At 39.5% G+C, this 21,028-nt stretch overlaps 1 protein-coding gene across 1 annotated transcript in view; it reads left to right on the plus strand.

Moving 5' to 3' along the window:
* Positions 1-21,028, plus strand: part of LOC133519631 (uncharacterized) — a 189,596-nt gene that overhangs the window by 160,462 nt on the left and 8,106 nt on the right. Inside the window, exons 2-11 of the mRNA XM_061853670.1 lie at positions 6,639-6,777; positions 7,427-7,491; positions 7,983-8,121; positions 9,428-9,540; positions 12,349-12,483; positions 13,567-13,695; positions 14,144-14,363; positions 16,485-16,630; positions 17,951-18,232; positions 19,450-19,653. Coding sequence (XP_061709654.1) covers positions 6,639-6,777; positions 7,427-7,491; positions 7,983-8,121; positions 9,428-9,540; positions 12,349-12,483; positions 13,567-13,695; positions 14,144-14,363; positions 16,485-16,630; positions 17,951-18,232; positions 19,450-19,653 — 1,572 coding nt within the window. The remainder of the gene's footprint in view (positions 1-6,638; positions 6,778-7,426; positions 7,492-7,982; positions 8,122-9,427; positions 9,541-12,348; positions 12,484-13,566; positions 13,696-14,143; positions 14,364-16,484; positions 16,631-17,950; positions 18,233-19,449; positions 19,654-21,028) is intronic.

Raw genomic sequence — 21,028 nt, forward strand, 5'->3', positions numbered from 1 at the left:
TTTGTACAGTGCTTTCCTCAAACTTGGAATGAAATAAAAAAGATGTAGTTTTGTTTCATTCGTAGGTTTACGCAGATAACAAAAAATTACGAATCTACTATTATTTATTTGATGGTCTAATGCCAAGTCGTTTTGTCTCAATTTGACATTTAAAACAAAAGAAGGTTGTTTTACAGGCCTAGGTGTATATAAGGCTATGCAAGGTGTTTATTTAGTAACCTGCAATAATTTACAGACTTTATATATAGGTAATACTCAGCAACTTTTACTATTGGACCAACCCCGAAATTTAACAACTCGTAAATTGTTGCAGGTGACTAAATAAATATCCTGTATGAAATGAAATTTCATTTTTTAAAGTAATTCCTGTACATATCATCTTCACTAATCGCACCGGATACATAGTGATATTTCCGGACCTAATTTGAAGTAAGTATGTCATGTCAAAATTTCATTGCAAGTTTGAGAAAAAAAAAATTTCACGGCCTTGAATATACAGTGTGTCCCTAGCCATTGGACAAAGCCGAAATGTACATATGCATTAGGGTATTTCGAACCAGTGTACAAAGTATCATAACAACCGGTGTAGCGGTTTCGAAAAACACTGTGAAAGATTAACACAGTGTGTTTCTTTTTGTTGTCGATTATTGCAAATAACTTCGGCTCGAAAAAAATATTTTTTGTATCTTTTGTTCTAATTAAAAAAATATTAACGTCAGAGCATTCCTGAGAAGTAACCCTACGTGGGATTTCAGGGTTTGTCCAATGGCTAAGGTCACCCTGTATGAATAACGAACGAATTAATTGCTAAATTAAATATAACCACTACATATTTACTCCTATCTTTATCCTATCTATTCTAAATTGCGCCACCGTTATTATTTTCTTACTTTTGAAGAAAATGTTACAATAATATTCTCTTAGTACTTTATGTAATGTATTACCCATTACCCACTACCACTAATACATTATGTACTGAATATAAAGTATGCAGACTGCATTAACTAATAACTAGTAAGCACCATGAAATAGAATGGAAAATGTAATATTCTAAAGACAAAATCGATGTGCGCCTGATTCTGGTACCGAAGGAGCTACAGTAAATCATGTTTTTACCGTATTTTAATTTATTAAACGTTACATTTCTGAATAAATTATTGAGCAAACTTTCCAAAAAAAGTTTACAGGCATTTTAAGTGGCAGTTACTTCCTATAAAAATGTATATAATATTACTTGCTCGTAAAAGGTCATGCGGTCCGTAAATTCTAAATTTCAACTGGGTCTGTAATGTACGTCAGAAATTAAGCAGAATTTTTATTTTTCCCTCTTTTCACACAATTGTGATGAAAAACATTGTGTGTTCCACGGGCGGTACTGGAATTATGAACTCGTGTTAAGACGATAGGGGACGGCCGCTTCTGCATACAACCGTGGTCCCCATTTTCCTCTCTGGATATAATTTTTAAATAATTTGATGTATAATAACCGTAGCTAAGCCGCTACGTTTGACTTTTGTTTTTTATTTGATTATTGTATAATAATTAGGAGCGAAAACTTCCTAAGTCTTATAACAATTAAAAATTCGAAAAAAATCCAACGTCCCCTACATTTCATTTTTTAGCTGTGGTTAATATACAAGAAATTGTGTCACCATATTTTCAATAATATGAATATCCAAAGAAGAAAATGAGGAATACAGTTGTACCTATTGTATATTATGTAAATTATGACAATGTATGATCAGTACAAATAAAGAATATGAAAAGGCGATTCCCATGGGTCCTACACTTTCGTCTCTATAAAGCCCTCGCTTCGCCTTCGGGCTTCAATTCAGACTTGTGCGTACTCTTGTTTATTTCATAAAATATTTTAATTGTTTCCCAATAGAATTGAATACCACGCCTAGTACCGCATTGTTACCAGTTTATCGAAGCTGGAGCTTAACAGAATAAGGATCCAGAAAATAATCACTATTGATCTAGTACTAGTACTGCTAAAGCTACTTTGAATTATTAAACATCACAAATGATGGTTCGTCATTGAAGTGGGATTTCCATTACATTAGATAAGGATTGATGGTTGGATGTACTTTGGTAATCATGTGCCTTTATAATGACAAGAGTATTTGTGTTATAATAAGTATGTGTTATTATTATTAAGGGTGTAAGTTCCACGTAACACTTCTGCCCTGTGTTATTAAGGGTGTAAGTTCCACGTAACACTTCTGCCCTTTTACACCCAAGCTGCGCGAGACTTGTACCCTTTTTCACTAGGGCCGCAGAATTATGCCGTGCTATTTGGTGGGGCAATGTTCTTTTTAGGGTTCCGTAGCCAAATAGCAAAAAATGGATTCGTCATGTCCGTCTGTCGGTCAGTTTATGTCACAGCCACTTTTTTCCGAAACTATAAGAACTATACTGTTGAAACTTAGTAAGTAGATGTATTCTGTGAACCGCATTAAGATTTTCACACAAAAATAGAAAAAAAAACTATAAATTTTGTGGCTTCCCCATACATAACTGAAACTAACAATTTTTTTTATTTTCATCAAACCCATACGTGTGGGGTATCTATGGCTAGGTCTTCAAAAATGATATTGAGGTTTCTAATATCATTTTTTTCTAAACTGAATAGTTTGTGAGAGAGACACTTCCAAAGTGCTAAAATGTGTGTGTGTATGTGTCCCCTGTAACTTCTAAAATAACAGAATGATGAAACTAAAAAAATATATGATATACATTACCATGCAAACTTCCACCGAAAATTGGTTTGAACGAGATCTAGTAAGTAGTTTTTTTTTAATACGTCATAAATGGTACGGAACCCTTCATGGGCAAGTCCGACTCGCACTTGGCCGCTTTTTTATCTTAGATCTTGAGCGGGATTTCCTGTATTGTATTCCCTGATAAAACACTGTTTTATTTTTCTCTGCCAGAGTATTTAAACGTAAATAAGTTTTGTTTGGGTTCTAATCCTGATACGGGCATTTTTTAGATTTTTTAGGGTTCCGTACCCCAAGGCTAAAACGGGACCCCATTACTAAGACTCCGCTGCCCATCCACCAGGCTGTATCTCATAAACCGTGACAGTAAGACAGTTAACATTTTCACAGATGATGTATTTCTGTTGCTGCTATAACAACAAATACTAAAAAGTTTGAACCCTCGGTGGGCGAGTCCGACTCGCACCAGTGCGGTATTTCTTAGACTCTTTTTGTACCAACTGCAAAGCAACGTAAGAAGCAACATGCAATTTTCCAACAAACATTTCTAGTTGCAACCAAGTGACTTTCAAACGCGTAGGTACCTACTCGTAAAAGCGGCAATAAGGAACTAGTTAAATATTACCCTAACACACTTCACAATCCTCACACCACTTCTAGTTAGAGTTTATACACGGTGCTCACGAGGAACCCGAAAGATTTTAACCACGTACTTCTGAGGCCAAAAGGAAAAAAATGTTATATGAGTTTCAGTAAATTTCGGCAAAATTTTTTTTTTTGTTTTTTTTTTCAATTTTGAACTTATTTGTTCAGTATGGTATGTAAACAGTTAATGTTATGGTAAAACTGGCACTGAAAATAATTTTTTACGATTTTTTTTGTAAAAACTAGTTCTTGTAAAGGTTACTTGTCACTTTTTGACATCTATCAATAAGGATATTTAGACTACGCCCCATAATGGCATCATCGCGATCAAAACGGCGTTTTGCACTAAGTTACGATAAGTAGATGTTTTTTTTTACATTGGTATTAACTCTGAAACTAGGTGAAATTCAGAAAAGTTTATATGACATTTTAGTCTCTAAATGTGATCAGTAATACACTGTCAAAAGCTTTCGGTTTCCTCATGTAGCACCGTGTATAAACTAGGTCAAAATGTAAAAATATTTAAATCTTAGTGACTGATCCATCGTCCTGAGTCCCAAAGACCTTTATAAAGGCTTTATTTTTAATTTTGGAATGTTATTTAAATACGTCAAGGTTCCAAATTCAAAATGTAAAGAATCTGGAACTTAGGAGGATAATACATTATAGGGACCGTGCACGTTGGAGGGTCTGCCATCTTGTGGCTTGAATCGGAACCATAAAAATGTACATTTACACGTCACGTTTTTTCTTGTGCATAGTAGGTTCGGCCATCTTGTGGGCTACGTCGGAACAATAAACATCACATTTACGCCTCGCGCCAAAAATCTGACGGCTCCTGTGTGCTGCCTTGCACGCTTCCCATATTAGTGACCGTTAGCTACAGTTATTAAGAAGGAAGCATGTGATCGTCCATACAAAAAGAGAAAACTTTTTTCACTACTAAATATTTTCCATTTTCCATGATTTTTAGTATGTTTATAGGTTACCTTTTTTTCAAAATTTGCAAAACATTTTTGTTTTCAAAAAAAGCGAAACCTATAAACCTAAAAATCAAAGTGATTGGTTAAGATATAGTTACTGGAAAACGTTTTCTCCCGAAATGGAATTTCATAGAAAAAGTACATTTATTTCGTTAGGATTACAAAGCTATTCTTCCTCTTTATTAGATTGTAGAACGTACATTTGTTTGCCAACCGCTTGAAGGATGACTTACGGTAAAACGGTCCGGGTTCTGGCCGAGGCGTCGGACACTTTTCTATAGGAAGCATCACGCGATCACAGATCACCCGTCATAGAAAACACCCCGGCCCGGACCCTGACCTAAGGAAGGTGGAGGTAAGGAATGGAATCTCCATGTACCAAAAAGTGTCATCAATAAACCTTAAATGCTGTAATACCTGGAATACTTGAAAAAAAAAACAAATCATAGACAGCGCACTTCACTCCGTCAATAACGCTTGGGTTCTTAGCTACTCTAGCGCTACTCTGGAGAGATTTAGAACTATTATTTATAGCTGACAGCTGGACACTTTTGCAACAGTTCTACCATAAGAGATTTCACTCCTTTTAATTCCACACTCGATACCCTGACCATTCTAGCGTGACTTATTCTTAAATCAATCCAATTTCAAATCAATCGGGCCGCGTAGCCAACATACAAATCGCTTACGCTCCGTAGCGCTCGAAACGCAACTGTCACTGCTGCACTAATATGACTAATATGGAAGAGCAAGAGAGACGCAAAGAGTTTCGTTTTCGTAGCGATAGCGATTACAACCTTGGCTAGGCCGTCTGTATTTTCTGAAAAAATTGTGACAGACGAACTTCAAGTGCCACTCGAGGGTTTGTCTAATTTGGATTCTTTTTTTCTCTTTTTAAATTATTGAAACCTAAAAAACGTAAAGTTCGTTCGATCTCGTTGTATTTTATACTTACATAAATTCTACACCAGTTCTTGGAATTTGTTACATTAAAAGTTTTAATTTAATAGCAAGTTAATATATTCCGAAACGTATGAGGTTATTAATAAACTGCTTGAATTTATTTAAAACGTCCATAACCAATATTTTGCGCATTTTCAACATGGAAAACATCCGCTCCGTAAACCAGGCCAACCGCACCCCACCTTTCGCAGTCGAGTAATTAATATCCGGCAGTCAAAGAGTGTTCTCTGGATGGGCCCCATTTCCTAAACGCTGTGGGACCATCAATTCCGAACACGGACCATTAGCGTATTGGTTCAGGGCCCTTGACGGGCTAGAAGGAAAGTACTAGATTTTGTAAAAAATCCATACTCTGACAAGTTTTTTTTGGCGTATGTCTCGGATTTTCAGTGGTACTAATTTATTTTATTGGCAAGGAGACTCATAGGGCCGGTACAGACGGACTGCAACTTGTATGGGAACTGCACGTCGACGTTGCAGTTTATCTACATACCAATATGAATTTTATTCAATGGGACCGCAGGTCGGTAATTTCGGTTCATTAATTTTGTGGCTACCTAATTACCTATCCTGTACGTGTGATTATTATCTTTTGAAATTTTTAAAGCATTATTTATGTTTAGTTCGCCTATTAGCGCAGGTTTTAATTCCCAGATTACCTTGATAACAATAAATAAAAGTCATTAAAACCTTCATGATAAAAACAATGCAGTTATGTATATACTATTTATTGCTTTTAATATAGCTTTTTATATACCTACCTAAAACATGAATCATTGGCACATCTGGTTTTACTCCACAATTGCAATTAATGTAAATTGTAATCATGTCACATATATCATGCCAAAAAAAAATACATGGATATATGACAACTAAAGTTGTTATTACATCTTTCCGATTGTCGGACACTTTCTTCTCCACAGCTCAGTGCAGCGGTCTTGATGGTCACCGGGAAACTAGTCTGGTTTATGCCGCGGATCTGGGCGGCTACCGGGAAAATCGAAATTCGTCAATTGCGGGCATTTTTCTCTGTCACTCTAATTACGGCTTACTAAGAGTATAAGAGAAAGATCCCCGCAATTTGCGAATTTCGATTTTCGCGGTAGGCCCCCTGTGCCTTTTGATTTTGAGCCTTTCCAAGGAAATTATATGACGGCCAAGCATTATTTTCTCACGTTCACCCTCTAAAACAAAACAGTCACATTTTAAACAATACTATAATCTATCTCCCAATTACTAACCTCGCGAATTGCTACCAGGGCCAGGGCACCCGCCATTATTACTATTTTTACGTCGTAATAATAGATTTTTTTTTTGTTTACAGGCTGCGCCTTCCCTGCACGCTGGCATGGTCGCTGGTTCCAATCCGGCGTCATCCAACCCATCTCCATCGAGGGGGACCGTCTCTCCAACAAGGGGCGGTGCCTCTCGTCTGAGGGGGATAAGTTCCTTATTGTCGATGAGTAAGTATACATACATTACCTTTCACTGTTAGCATGGTAGCTGGTTCCAAACCGGCGTCATCTAACCCATCTTCAACGAGGAGGACCGTCTCTCTAACAAGGGGCGGTGCCACTCGTCTGAGGGGGATAAGTTCCTTATCGTCGATGAGTAAGTATACATTAGCTTTCACTGCTAGCATGGTAGCTGGTTCCAATCCGGCGTCATCAAACCCATCTCTATCGAGGGGGGTATCTCTCAACAAAAGGCGATCCCTTCAGGGGAAGAAGTTTTATATTGCAAATTTGAATACATTATTATGGTGTTTAATGTGTCATTTAGATATCTCACTCACCGCAGTAAAATTAAGAGCCGTGTTTTACTGCGATGCGGAGAGTTGCGGACTCTCTGCATTCAAAATCAAGAACTATTTGAAATTCTACTTACCGTTTCCGGTCATTATTCCTATCAAAGTAGAAATAAGCCACACCTATAACTTATGAAGTTTGCCGAGCTGGATCTTATGAGATTGCTCAGTTTAAGTAAATGTTGGACTACCATTCAATTACACTTATTACATAGGGTACAATGTTTGAGTAGGTACTAGTTTCTACTGTAATACATAATAGGTTTAAAAAAATCTGGCTTATTAAAATATTTTTTCTTTCGCAGGAAAGGGTGTTATCGATGTGTGGTCATGCACGAAAAACATACCAACGTTCTGCAATATAAAGAAAGTGAGTACAAAACCCATCCCATTATTATACCTATTGATCCAATGGTCGATTGAGTACATGTTTCAAATTCACATTATTCTGAACATGTTTATTTATCCCGGTTTACCATTACCTATTCGCATTATCTTTCAGCATTTCTATGCCTACCAAGACTTTTGGCATATTACTATACGCTTTTGAATGTCAAAAAGGAAAACCATCAGTCGTAACCCTATACACCTCTGACCCGAGAAGATACTGATGCAAGAACAAGAAACTTGGCGGTCCTTTTCCAGAATAAACTTCTTTGTCAGTCTCTCATTACTGAGCATCGGGACCATTTGATTTTGCAGCTCCTGTGATTTGCCTCTATCAGTCTCGATCTCCCGTAGCCCTCACCGCTTGTTGGAGTCTGCCTGAGGTGGTCTTTTAACTTGGTCAGACCATCAAGTCGGGGGGGGGGGGGGGGGCTGAGGTCTAACTAATGAAACTAATCTAAGTATTATTTCCAGCGTTCTGCCATCGTCGAGACGCATTACCTCACCTCTGTTCTCTCATCACCGGAGATGCTCTCCTCTACTCCATGTTCAGGGAAAACGCTGATCCTGTCGACTGCCCGCTGAAAGGGCCCTTCTCCTTTACTTATAACAGGTATGATGTTCTTATTTTTTCGTTAAACTATTGCCTGGATAAAAAGAACTGATAAGGAGTAACAGGCAAGTTGAGCCATTTTTTGTGTATGTGGTAACTAATAGGTATAAAATATATGATATCTTCTATTACCTATAAAATCAATAAATACACTGATGATTACTGACTTAGTCTGATTACTAATTAGGTACCATGTTTAGTAGTTTTCAAATTGATCCAACTTAACTCCAAAATACAATAAATTATGTAAAAATATTTTCCATACTGTCAATATCCAGGAAGGAAAATGGGAACTACGTTTATATGGAGAAGCGGTCCTCCACTATTGTCGTAAAAATTGGAACATACTAAAATACAAAATTATATATTGACAGAAAACATTCTTTACATTTTTGACTGTGACTCTGACACTAGGCGTAACCTGTCCTGTCTATAGTTTGTAGTATTGAACTATTCCGATTCGGAAACAAATTTACATAAAATTACCATGCTGTAATCATCCAAAGACCGAAAAATTACTTCCCCATCAAATCAACGCGATCACTGATTAATAGCCTCAGCAGATGTTAAACGGTCCCTTAATGAAGATCACCGACGCGTTACCGTCAACGTCATCTCAGCACAGAATGACTTTTGTAATTAAAACCTGTGAAATCATCGCAATCCCATGGATTATTAATTAACTGTTTTTGGCTGATTGATGAAAGGTTCTGATCAATTATCCTGTCAGAAAGTCGATTTTTGGACGATAAAGGCAATGCAGATTTGAACTCAACGATAGCTGATGTAACCGTTTAACTATTTCTTCTATAAACTCGTCGAACTTTCTGGGTTGTCTAAATGTGGCATTTTCAAACAAAGGAGTACTTATTGCCGGTTGTCGATAAGACGCTATTACCATAAAGCCAATCACAACTAGATGAAAACGTCACAAATGGTTACACTTGGTATTCATATTTTGATAAAAGGGTCAAAAACGTTCGGGAAAACTGGTGTCTTCGTTGAGGACATTACAAAAGTTAACGAGTAGAATACATTTATAGATTGAAAACTTTCATCATACAACTTTTAAGATGTAGAAGGTTTTACATGCTTCAGATAAGGATAAAGTAAGAAAATTAAGCTTTATTTAATCTCGATTTATTTTACAACATTTTGACCCTCAATACACCTCGAAGGACACGAAACTTCGAACTTTGTACCACTACTGTAAACAAATACAGAGTGAGCAATTAAAATGGGTTTTGTTGATGAAATGGACTTGGCATAGACGGATTTAACAATAAGGTCTGTGTAATTTTTCCAGGGGGCATGGGGACTGCAAAATCCCCGTGTCGTCCATCGAGAGCTGCACAGAAGATTCCCGGCTTCTGCTCAACTACCAGGCATGTCCTGATATTTCTGCGTCTGAAAGTACAGGTATGTTCACAGCAGGATATTATTGCGTAATAGGTTTAAATAAAAACCGACTTTACTAAACAGTACGTCATCATGTAGGCGTGGTTCTCATCGGCAGTCCCACTTCATCAATAATACTGCTTTGAAAAGGTTTTGTACCGTCTTTTGAACTACGAATGAAAGAATCCCTGCTGACGTGACAGGAGGACAGTCAGCTTCGATACTAGCAAATAAAACAACTCACCAAAGTATTTAACACCCTCTTATAGCGATGGTATATATACCGTGTGGGCCAATTAAACCCGACAGATTTTAAATGTGTATTCTTGAATGCATTTAGCGACTAAAATGTCATACAAAGTTTCCTGAAATCGATCTTGTTTTAGAGATGATGACAATTTTTGTGGAAATTTGTTTCAGTAATAACTTAGTAAAAACGCCTTTTAGCTGTGACGCTGCCAGTACAAGACTTGGTTTAGAACTTTAGACATACCTACTGACAGACATTAAAGTTTTAAAGTAAACTCGATTTTTTTATCTGTAAATAAATAAAAAACTTTACTCATTCGTTGTAATGATTTTTTTCACTAGGTGTAAAAATAAATACCAAGTCGTGGACAGAAAACGCAAAAAAAAATTTTTTCATCAGAAAAAAGTCGTCAGCAAAACTTAGCACTTTCTATTAGTTAAGCTTATTTGAAGATTGTGAAATACCAATGATGACTTGATTTGTCAGATAAATGGCAAATGGCTTATTGAGGATTTTACTTGGACATTGTGAAACAGACCCTAAACTTAATAACTAAACTATAGTTGGTCAAACCAATTTGTCAGTAAATAAGAACAAAAAAACTATACTCATCCTTTTCTTTTGGATGCTAGTACTAGTGTAAGACAAAGATAGTGTGACTCCCTCTGTCTATGTTTGAAATGAGATAGCCCTTTGACAAACTATATGTAAATAACTTAAATTCAAATTCCTCCTGTGGCATGGTGCTGAGAATGCAGGCAGCATTTTCTCGCTGAATCGCATACTACTTATGCATTGAGCGATGAACCTGAAAGCTCTTTTGTCACAAGTGACATCGACCAGCTGTTTGGCTAAATTACGAAACAGAGGGCCTACCGCGAACCACGTTCGACGGGTTGCCTCCCTGTCACACTTACGTACAAATGTACAAGTGCAACAGAGAGACAGCACGTCGAACGTGGTTCGCGGTAGGCCTTCAGGCCTCGTGGCACTGGACCCTATTACAAACAAAGCTATTATAGTATAGTACGCCACCATTTCTATCGATGCAGATGCAGACCGTATCTAAGATTTGAAACAGTGCAATACACAAAGGAAATTGTCTCTCGTTGTCAGTTTGTCTAATTTTCAAATAAGTCGGGCAACGTTCCAGAGCTGAGGTGTCGTTTTGATTATACTTAGATTTAGTGGCAGTTTGAAATAGCTGCTTTAAGAGGTCGCATTCAAGGAAAATTAATGGTGTAGCTTTGGCAGCATTATTTAGTAGCAATAACTGCATTGCTGCAGTGCGTCAAATTTAATATACCTAATTCCATCGCCCTCGCCAAGCAGCAATATCCTTGAAACAGTAACGCTACTGCCGTCACAATCCGAAAGTTACCTTTACTGATTGCTAGTAAATATTTAACAGTACAGGGGGCCTAGCTAAGATGACTAAGTCCTCCAAGATCATGCAGGGACTGGGCCCCAAAGTTTTTAACAAATTGCCCAAAGTCATTACCACGATAGAATCGTCCAACTTATTTACGCGGGACATAAAAAATGGCTCCTTCCTTTTTATAGCCTGAAAATTCTAAACTATGTTATTATCATTTCATTGACATTCAACAAAACAAAGAATTTAATGTATCAAATTTAATTATATTATATAATGCTTACTATTGTCTAATTAATTGACAGATTTAACTATTGATACTACCCGAAACTGTAATAATAATCTATTATGTAACTCTAATAATATATCTTATGTATATCAAATGACGATAAACACGTCACATTGTAAATACATTTCGAGTTAATACCTGCTTACATATTTAATTAACTTAGCCTTAAGACCGCCCAGACCGAACACAAAGGTACATGCTGGATTGTCTGTTGTCTGTCTATTCCTGGCTATCCTGAACACAATAAGCATGACAGTTCTATTTTTAGCATGATACTAATTTATTCATAGGACGTTCCGTGATGGCGCTGTTTATTTCACTGCGAAAACTTTGTCTTGGACGTTAGATATATTTTTGAACGTTTATTGTAAATCGGGAGTGCCTCCCCTACTTCAACTAGGGGGACTAGGAGTAGAGGAACTGAAAGGGGGTGAAAAGCTTTACTAGAAAGGACGTCTTGTAGATTTAGGTGGTTTCTTTACTGCACAAAATTTACAGGCACATTATTTTTGTATAAAGGATAACTCACGCGAAAACGGTCAAGGCCTGGGCCGAAGCGTCTAACACTTCTTTTTCTGTAGAAAGAATCACGTGATCACCGACCACACATCGTAGAAATCTTAAGTGTTTGGAAACTTTCCGACAGCATCAGTACGCATGCCCTACAGATCTAAGTTAGGTTACCAATGCAACACCGAAATGCGTTCATTAATTTTGAGTTAAGTACTTACCTTACAATTTTATTAATTCACGTCTGTGGCAAACTGTAGGTAGGTATAACTGTAGGCCTTTGGACGCGTGTAACTCCAGGGGTGCAACACGCGTGTTGCCGACCTTTTAAAAATCTATACGCTCCTTTTTCAGATCCCTACATAAAAGTGTAGAACAGCTACTGTTAAATATTTTTATTTCCAGTGGAAGAACTAGAATGCCTAGCAACGTGGAAAGAAGGCAGCCTCCGGTTTCTCGTCGGAAAGCTGCACCACAACCACGCCACCAGCAACGAGGACCGCTACCGCTGCTTCGTCTACGAGAAGACTAATGGTATCGGTAAGACTATTTCTAGGTTAGCTCGACTCTCTCTTCGGCACCAGAATTAAGATCACACACACAACCATATGTAATCACGCAGTGAAATGAATGTTCTTTTTTAAATATTTAATAGCCAACTTCTACGAAAAACTTTCTTCAAGCTTAAATATCGTGCACTCAAAACACATTCACTCATTCGTTCATTCACTACCTTTTTTATTCAAGTTGTGTGTGCAATCATTGACCCGAACTCTCCTGCTGACATCAGCACACTAGTGGTATCGGTAAGACACAGGTATTTTTAGGTTAGCGTTGCTGTTTAAACAAGCTACAGAGCCGAACAAGGATCGTGCAAACTACACAACAAAGAATCGGACACGTCTGCTTCGTCTACGAGACTAAAGGTATGACTAATCTAAGGTAAGCCCGCGAGATACTAAAATACCTTGTATCTCGTCTCGTAAATGAGAAGATTAATGCTGTCGTCTATTGGTAAGACTATCTAAGTAGCTCCTTCTAGGATTAATAGCTTGAAAAACGAAAAAAAGGACCGCTACGAGAAGATTAGTACTGTATCGGTAAGACTGTTTTTAGATTAGCTGGTTTCCCCACTTGGAAAATGATCAAGCGTCGCCAATGTGACAGTATGTGTTAGGAAGATAGGAAAAATTGTGACAAGGAGTGAGGAGCGGTTGGTAATCGGGGGATTTCCAAAAAATTGCTCTTTTTAATGTAATAAATAATAGCCGTCATCCGAATTGCAATTTCTCATTGTATTTATAGCTTATCGACCGTAACAACGTTTACTTACCCCATGTGCAGTCACCATGAGATCTATCGGAGTGGTTAAGGTGTTCACAAATAAGTGAACAAAGCCTACAAACATACGCGCCCTGGTGTCGCCGCGTAAAAATACCCGCCCTGCATTATTATGGAACAACGGGAAAACGTCGAATGGCCGCTGTGAGGTGTATGAACTCTATTATAAAGACTTTAAAGTGCCTGTTCAGATTTTTGAGCATCGATAGCGACTGTATCTTAGTTTCAGCTTATGATCGTTGAGAATCCTCCAAGTTTCACAACCTCTCCATCATGTTCCAGCATCAACAGGCGTAAAAGAGGGCCCAGGCTCCGCTGACGTGGAGTACCGAGTAGCCCAATCGGGGGATGCGACCTGCAATGGACTGTTCAGCGCCACGGAGGGAAGTAGGACTATGGCCTTGAAGCGAGGTACGTCATGGACTTTTATAATAATGGCTAAATTATTAACCCGCTTAGCAACGTGTCTACGGTAAATCTGCACCGAAGTGTGGTTTACAGTACTTGATGTCTTAGAAGAGACGGGCTCTAGGACTATTTTATTGGTACATAAGATTAAGAAATACCTAGGTATATCAATTGCTTTTAAATACATATTATGCATAAGGGCATTATGGACACGGACCCACTTTTTTTTACGTACCGAATATTCTCGACACCAAATATTGATACGAGAGGTGATGTTTAAAGCAAGCTTCTAATGTCAGCAAGATATGGTACTGATAATTATATCTAGGTACATTTCATCAAAATTGTTGCAGATTGTCCTCCCATTGTGATAATAAGTAATTGTGGTGTAAATAATGACGCTAAAATGCTGGGAATAGAACCAACAACTAATAATCACCTTTACTTCCAGTATCAATCCGCTCCAACTGCCAATTCCCGAGCTGGATGACATTCTCCCACACCTGGCACACCCTCGACTACAGCTCCAACTACACCTTCTACCAGCGGAACGCCACACTCCGCATCACTGACAAGTCTGGCGCTGACATTAAAGTGTATTGCGTCAGCGTGAAAGCTAGTTCGCCTAGCGGAAATTCTGTGGCATTGGTGGCGCATTGGCAGCATCACTGGTAAGTTACACCTGTTTCTCTCTCTTTCCCATGACAGCGTTTGTCCCGGTTGCCTGAGATATTAGGTAGCGGCCGGAGCTAATCGTTAGAAAATAAATCATCTAAAACGACATTTCTTGTCAATATCTTAGGGCATTTTAGATCAGGGCAGCACACAGTCGGTTGAACAGATTCTAAAGATAAAGATAAAAGACATTTATTCGTGACAGTCATACAAATGTACGAACATGTACTAGCAACAAAAACAGAAGAACAGAGCATTAAGTGCGCATTATGAAATGTACCCAACTCAGCGTAATGCTAGCTACGATGCCAGCGCTGGTCTTCCGTAGGACCCATTCGGTGATGCCACGACAGATAACACATACAGTACATTATAACATTATCTGGTTCTGATTCTCTAGTATTTGTCCAGCAATGGACTTCTTGTCAATATATCAGGGCATTTTAGATCAGGGCAGCACACAGTCGGTGGAAGAGATTCTAAAGATAAAGATAAAAGACATTTATTCGTGACAGTCATAAACATGTACGAACATATACTAGCAACAAAAACAGAAGAACAGAGCATTAAGTGCGCATTATGAAATGGACCCAACTCAGCGTAACGAAGCCAGCGCTGGTCTTCCGTAGAACCCATTCGGTGATGCCACGACAGATAACACATACAGTACATTATAACATTATCTGGTTCTGATTCTCTGGTATTTGTCCAGCAATGGTCATTCTTTTATTCAGTTGAACCAGTCGTAAAAGTTCTTCGTTACTTTTTGCCCAGCGGTGCTCTTTTTACTACCCGGCCGTAGCTTACTACCTTAGTACCCGATACACCTTTCTATCTATATTTCATTTTAAGAGCTACCCAATGGCTGCGGTGGAAAGATCCTTGAATCACGTCATTCACGACTTTGCGGCCGTGGCTATAATTGCTGTTTATATTTCCTTATCAAAATTTAATGACAATTTTATTAATTGTGACCAATTTTCTTCAGATTCCACGTTATCTTTGTATAGCAATTAAATTCCTATTATTTACCTAAGTACACGTGCCTGATGTTCAGTAAATGTCAAGGACAAGAACCGTGCCGTCAAGGGCAGATACTCATTTGTAATTCTAGCGGAAGAAAGCCCGTGACATTCGTGATAATGATAAAACAATTTATATTTTATTTGCTACTTTTAAGTTCAAGGTCCATATATAGCAGCGGTGCTTTCACGGAATTTTAAATAAGTACTTTTAAAGACTTCTAGTTATTGGTGACAAGGTTTATTATGACCAAAGCAACAATTCTTATTTACTCACTTAGTAATTAAAACTAATAATAGTATTGCCAGAGCGTACCTTTTAGAACGATTTTACATACTTTTTGAACAGCATGCGTACTAAAAACGTACCCCGCCCGCCGTGAGCGGTTCAAAAATATGTTAAAATAGTGTAGAAAGTGGCAGACCAAAACAGTAAGATTTTTTGCGTAAATATTTGTGACTTTTTGATTTGGTATTTTTATTTTGCTTACTAACGTAGTTTTAGTGGATTATCAGTTAAAATAGTATCACCCGTTTTTAAAAGACTTACTGTCAATATTGTTTTTTGTAACAAAAAATTAAATTGTACCTACTTTTTTGATAAAATCGTACCTTTTTACTTTCAGTACTCTGGCATCACTCCATGACTTTTGTTTAGAATATCTGATATACAACATTTTATAAGTTTTACTTACATAACTATAGTGCATTACTAGTGGATACCTAGGTATACCTTAGATCAAAAGTCAAAAAGAAAGGAAGAACGAAAGGTAAGGCCCTAAAATTTCGAAACAAAACATCGTGTTATAATACTTACGGTAAATATTTACATACTTATTTATGACCGAATGATCGTCTTTTGTTAAACCTAATGTTAAAATTAATGGCATTCTGTGTCATACATTCTCAGACAAGCCTTGGTCTTTGGTGGATGTCGTATGCTGTGTCCATACGTCACGTACAATAGAAACGTTGATATCTTCTCATACAACGTAACGCTGAATGCTGTGCAGCATTAATGACGTTAACCGAAGACTGCCTTATCAAAGTAGGATGTAGCCATATGAGCTGACGATGAACTATTCCATATTCCAGCGTCTCCCGCTACGTGTGCGTAGTCCTATATCGGCGGGACACATACATAGCGGAGTTGCAGCGCGGCGCGCCCACCGCGCGCGCAGATGACGCCTGCTCGAACCATCATTTCAACGCCGTCTCCGAGCCCTACGTCACGCTAGTCGGTAAGATCTTCCTCGTTCCCTCTTGCCGAGGATGTCGACCACATATAATATAATTACGGTATAAAATGCAGACAAATAAGCCATGCGGACTGCTGCTAGCTGACCTCTTCAAAACGTATAATGTAATTACGGTATAAAATGCAGACAAATAAGCCATGCGGACTGCTGTTAGCTGACCTCTTCATAGCATTCGACCATCTCATACGTGCCCCGAGCACATTTCTCTCCGTCTCTCCGCCTAGCCTTATCCCATCATTTGCGGTCGGCTCTCCTAGTCCTTCTTCGCCAGGACGCTCTGTCCTGGGTTGTCCATGATGTTTGCATCGTTCATGTCCCTTTAGTATGTCCCGTTATTGTCCCTTATGGTAGCTATCCATGTTTGGAGCATATTTCATTTGCCCTAAAATTATGCTCGAGGAGGAGGAAGAGGAGTATCGGTATTGCGGTGAGCCGTTCTCCCTATTCTCGACGGCCGAGGTGGAATAGCAGGGGAAGAGGCGTGATGGTATCACGATGCGCCACTCTCCCTATCCCCTGCGACCTTGGCAGGGCCGTTCCGCTGTAGCGGCGTTAGTGGGGCTGCAGAGGAAGAGGAGTGTCGGTGTTACGGTGTGCCGTTCTCCCTGTCCTCTGCAGCCGAGTTGTGGTTTGCGGCAGAACCATGGACCTCATCTGCCGCCGGGCGCTGGGGAGTTTTCTGGCGCCCGTGGCCTCCTTATGGCGGGCTCGGGGGGGGGGGTCCGCTACACTGCAGGACGGACCGAGGAGGAAGGCGCGTCGAATCATCTGGCGTGTCTCGCGTGAAGGGCCTTTGGGCATTCGCGAAGGAGCCGCTCGCGGGCGGCTGCTGCCGGTGGGGTCGCGGATGAGTACGCAAGCGTTCCTGTAACCCCACCAATAAGGCGGCGAGGTGGCATATGGGGGGTTTTTAGTGGGTATATCGTGGGCCTTATTAGCCTAGACGGGAGTCCCACATAACCACTCGGGTCACCCCCCGCAGCCGGGTGATATGCGGAATGCATTTTCCTCCCGAATATGAGTGCTAAGTTGAAAGAGGCGGCTTAAGGATGACTCACGCTGTAACGGTCCGGGTCCAGGCTGACCACTTCGTTTTATACAACGGGCGATCGGTTATCACGTGACGCATCCTTTAGAAAACTAAACTGTCAGACACCTCGGACGAACCCGGACCGTTACAGCGTGAGTCGTCCTTTATACTTTATGTCAGCGTTAGTCGTGACAGTAAGTCTTTTAGAACTCATAATCGTATAGTTAATCTTTTAACACTTTATTCGAATTAAACTTTTTTTTAATTTTCAGCAAGCAACCCCGAATCAAAAGAATGTCCGTATTCCGGGAAATACGAGATACAGAACCGTCACGAACGAAGCGTTAGGTCTATTAGTGAACCCAATATTAGAAATGGTAGTAGGCTGTTCAATTTTAGTATAAGCAATATGTCGAGCGCGCCGATGCTACGGAGTCGGCGGGAAGTGGACGCTGGGTGTGTGGTCAGCGGGTTCGATCGGTTGGAGGTGGGCTGTAACTCTGCGAAGAATATGGAGTTTTATTCGAGCTGTGAGAATAAGGAGGTTATGACAGGTGAGTTTGTACATGTTATTTTATTACATAGGTTTAAGTTCATTTGCATCAAAATGGTAGTCTGTTCGGAAAGAGACAAGTCATATAATATATTGGTTCCCTTATATTCCGACTCCTATTTTTCCGCACAGACTCTAGCTCTACACCACTAAGCCCTTGTAATTTTTATTGCACAAAGTAATTCGTTGACTCTAAAATAAAATGGTTTGTTCTTAAACCTCCTTTACTTTGCTATACCTTTTTGCTTTTCTACACGGAAAAAATGTTTGATAAGAATATGAAAATATAGGTAACGTACTTACTTATTCAAAAGTATTTTTTTTTACAATGTTCGAATCCATTCACAATGAAAACTACTGGTTTGTGCCTACGCGTACAATTTTCTTCTTAATTAAATATCAATGAAGACATTTTAAACATCAACATTTTGTCAACCAAAAATTTTCCACATTTCTTCAACCAAAAATGTCACTTTTGTCACCGACAGATCTATATCATATCGGAAACAGATCTAATAGTTAAAATTCTAATACGCCAGTAAGGCTAAGATGGTCGGGTCTTTGTCATTTATCACCATGTCTGTCATGTTCTAACAAGTATGTAAGTGCGAAAGTGACGAATGACATGACAGGTGACAGAAATGGTAAGCAAAGCTTATCGTACCGTGGGTAACGTAAAACTACCCAACTATAATCCAGACTACAATTATGGTCTCTAACAGCCATTCTCAAAATGTACTCCGCGGTTCCTCCGTGGGGGCTCTGCGAGAATACTCGTAATAAGAAAAAAAAACCTGTTCTTCTATATGCCTGGTCCACAGTGACGAACGAAAATGTTTAATTTGGGCCTCCGTCAAGTATTTCGCTTTTCAAAAGGGTTTCGTCATTTCTCACGACAGCATTTCCCAAACTATGGGTCGCATGCGAAATTTGAGCTGGCTCTGAAACATAAGACGACATGCCGATCGATCGGGTTAACCGCCGGTACTTACTAATATTGGCAGTGGTTCCCACCCATCTAATAAAAACTGTCAGATTCTGACTTTCAAAAGAAAGCCACACCTATATTTCAGTTAATTGTTACCATAGTTGGATTAGTTGGGAGCCTTAGAATTACAGTTGGGTAGATCAACGGTACCACGGTCTAACATTAACTTCCCACCAATCATAGTCAAGCATATAAATTAGGATAAGAAAGGAATATGTTCTGTTGACCAGCGTACACATGCCACGGCGGCTGGTACGAGAACGGCGCGTCGTTCGTGGTGACGACGCCGCTGACGCGCGACAGCCGCGCCGCGCGCCGCTACTGCTTCGTGTCGCGCGAGCAGCGCTCCGCGCTCGCGCTCGCCCGCAGCGCCGCCAACTGCGAGCGCGCGCCCGCCGCCGCCGGCCAGCTGCTGCTCAGCGCGAGGAATACTGGTGGGCTTATACACTATTTCATTAACAATTACAAATGTACTAAAGGGATTTAGGTTGTTTGATAGCCTCTAATGCTACCGGGCTGTGGCTTTTCCTTGAGTACAATATCAGCATCTAGAAGACGAAGTTGATATTCTAAAGCAGCATACGTGTACTCACTTTTACAAGAATTGACTACGAGTGCGACGAGGCGAATACTGGTAGGTGGATGTCAAACTAAGTACGTTACTAGTTGGTAGTAACGTCGCTACTGCCTCGTGTCGCGCGACCACCGAGACGCGCTCGCGCTAACCAGGAGCGCGTGCGTTGGTAGCGGGAGCGAGCAGTTGGTGGTCTGAATACTGGTGGGTTTAAACAGAACCTCATTTAGAATTAGAACTGAGCTAGATGGATTTAATATGTTTGATAGCCTACGCTACCGGGCTGTGGCTTTTCCTTGAGTACAATATGCATCTAGAAGAAGTTGATATTCTAAAGCACCATACGTGCACTCACTTTTACAAGAATTTACTAGGAGTGCGACGAGGCGAATACTGGTAGGTGGTTGTCAAACTAAGTCATTGGGAGTAACGTCGCTCCTGCCTCGTGTTGTGCGACCACCAGGCACCACGCGGACCAGGAACGCGACCAACTGCGAGCGCGTGGGCAGCGGGGAGCAGTTGGTGTTCAACGCGAGAAATACGGGTGGATTTGAATTAAAAATTATAACTGTACTGTAACACTAGGCACACAAAAGGAACACTAGTAAGTAAAGATTATTTAGATAGTTTCAGTTGGAAAAATCGTTAGTCATAGCTAAGCGAGAAGAATTATGTTGGCCCGTTGCTGCTGAGCAATATGTTTACCTTATATTAAACCGGTAACGAGTAAAATCATATCAGTCAGATGAACACACGGCACCAGGAACTAAAAGAATTCTGTCAAGTTCGAATGAGTGGATACTTTTATAGTAAACACCCCTATAATGGAACAGGCACCTATAATGGGATGATATAGATGAATCCTGTAAAACAAGTATTTACCATCAGTTTATAATCGCTGGCAACATTTTACCATACACAAGAGCCAAAGAGCTGCTTAAGTTTATTTTTCATTGATATTTGTTAGTTTGAAAATTAAAGGCGCCATAGGTACATATCATGACTGGAGCAAAAAACCATAGTTTTAATTGGTTAATAATATTGAAACCAATTGCAGTAGATTTTATAGTACATAGAAATTATAAAAGACGAATTGGACGTTTAACGTTTAAATCATAAAGCGGTAGAAATTGTACAGATGTCTGTGAAATATCATAAATACCTACTCAAAATTTTCTCTTATATGTCCCATGATTGGTGTCGTTAACAAAGGTATTTTAGTGCCAGGCGCTGAT

The sequence above is a fragment of the Cydia pomonella genome, chromosome 7, assembly GCF_033807575.1.
Source record: "Cydia pomonella isolate Wapato2018A chromosome 7, ilCydPomo1, whole genome shotgun sequence".
NCBI classification, from domain to species: domain Eukaryota; kingdom Metazoa; phylum Arthropoda; class Insecta; order Lepidoptera; family Tortricidae; genus Cydia; species Cydia pomonella.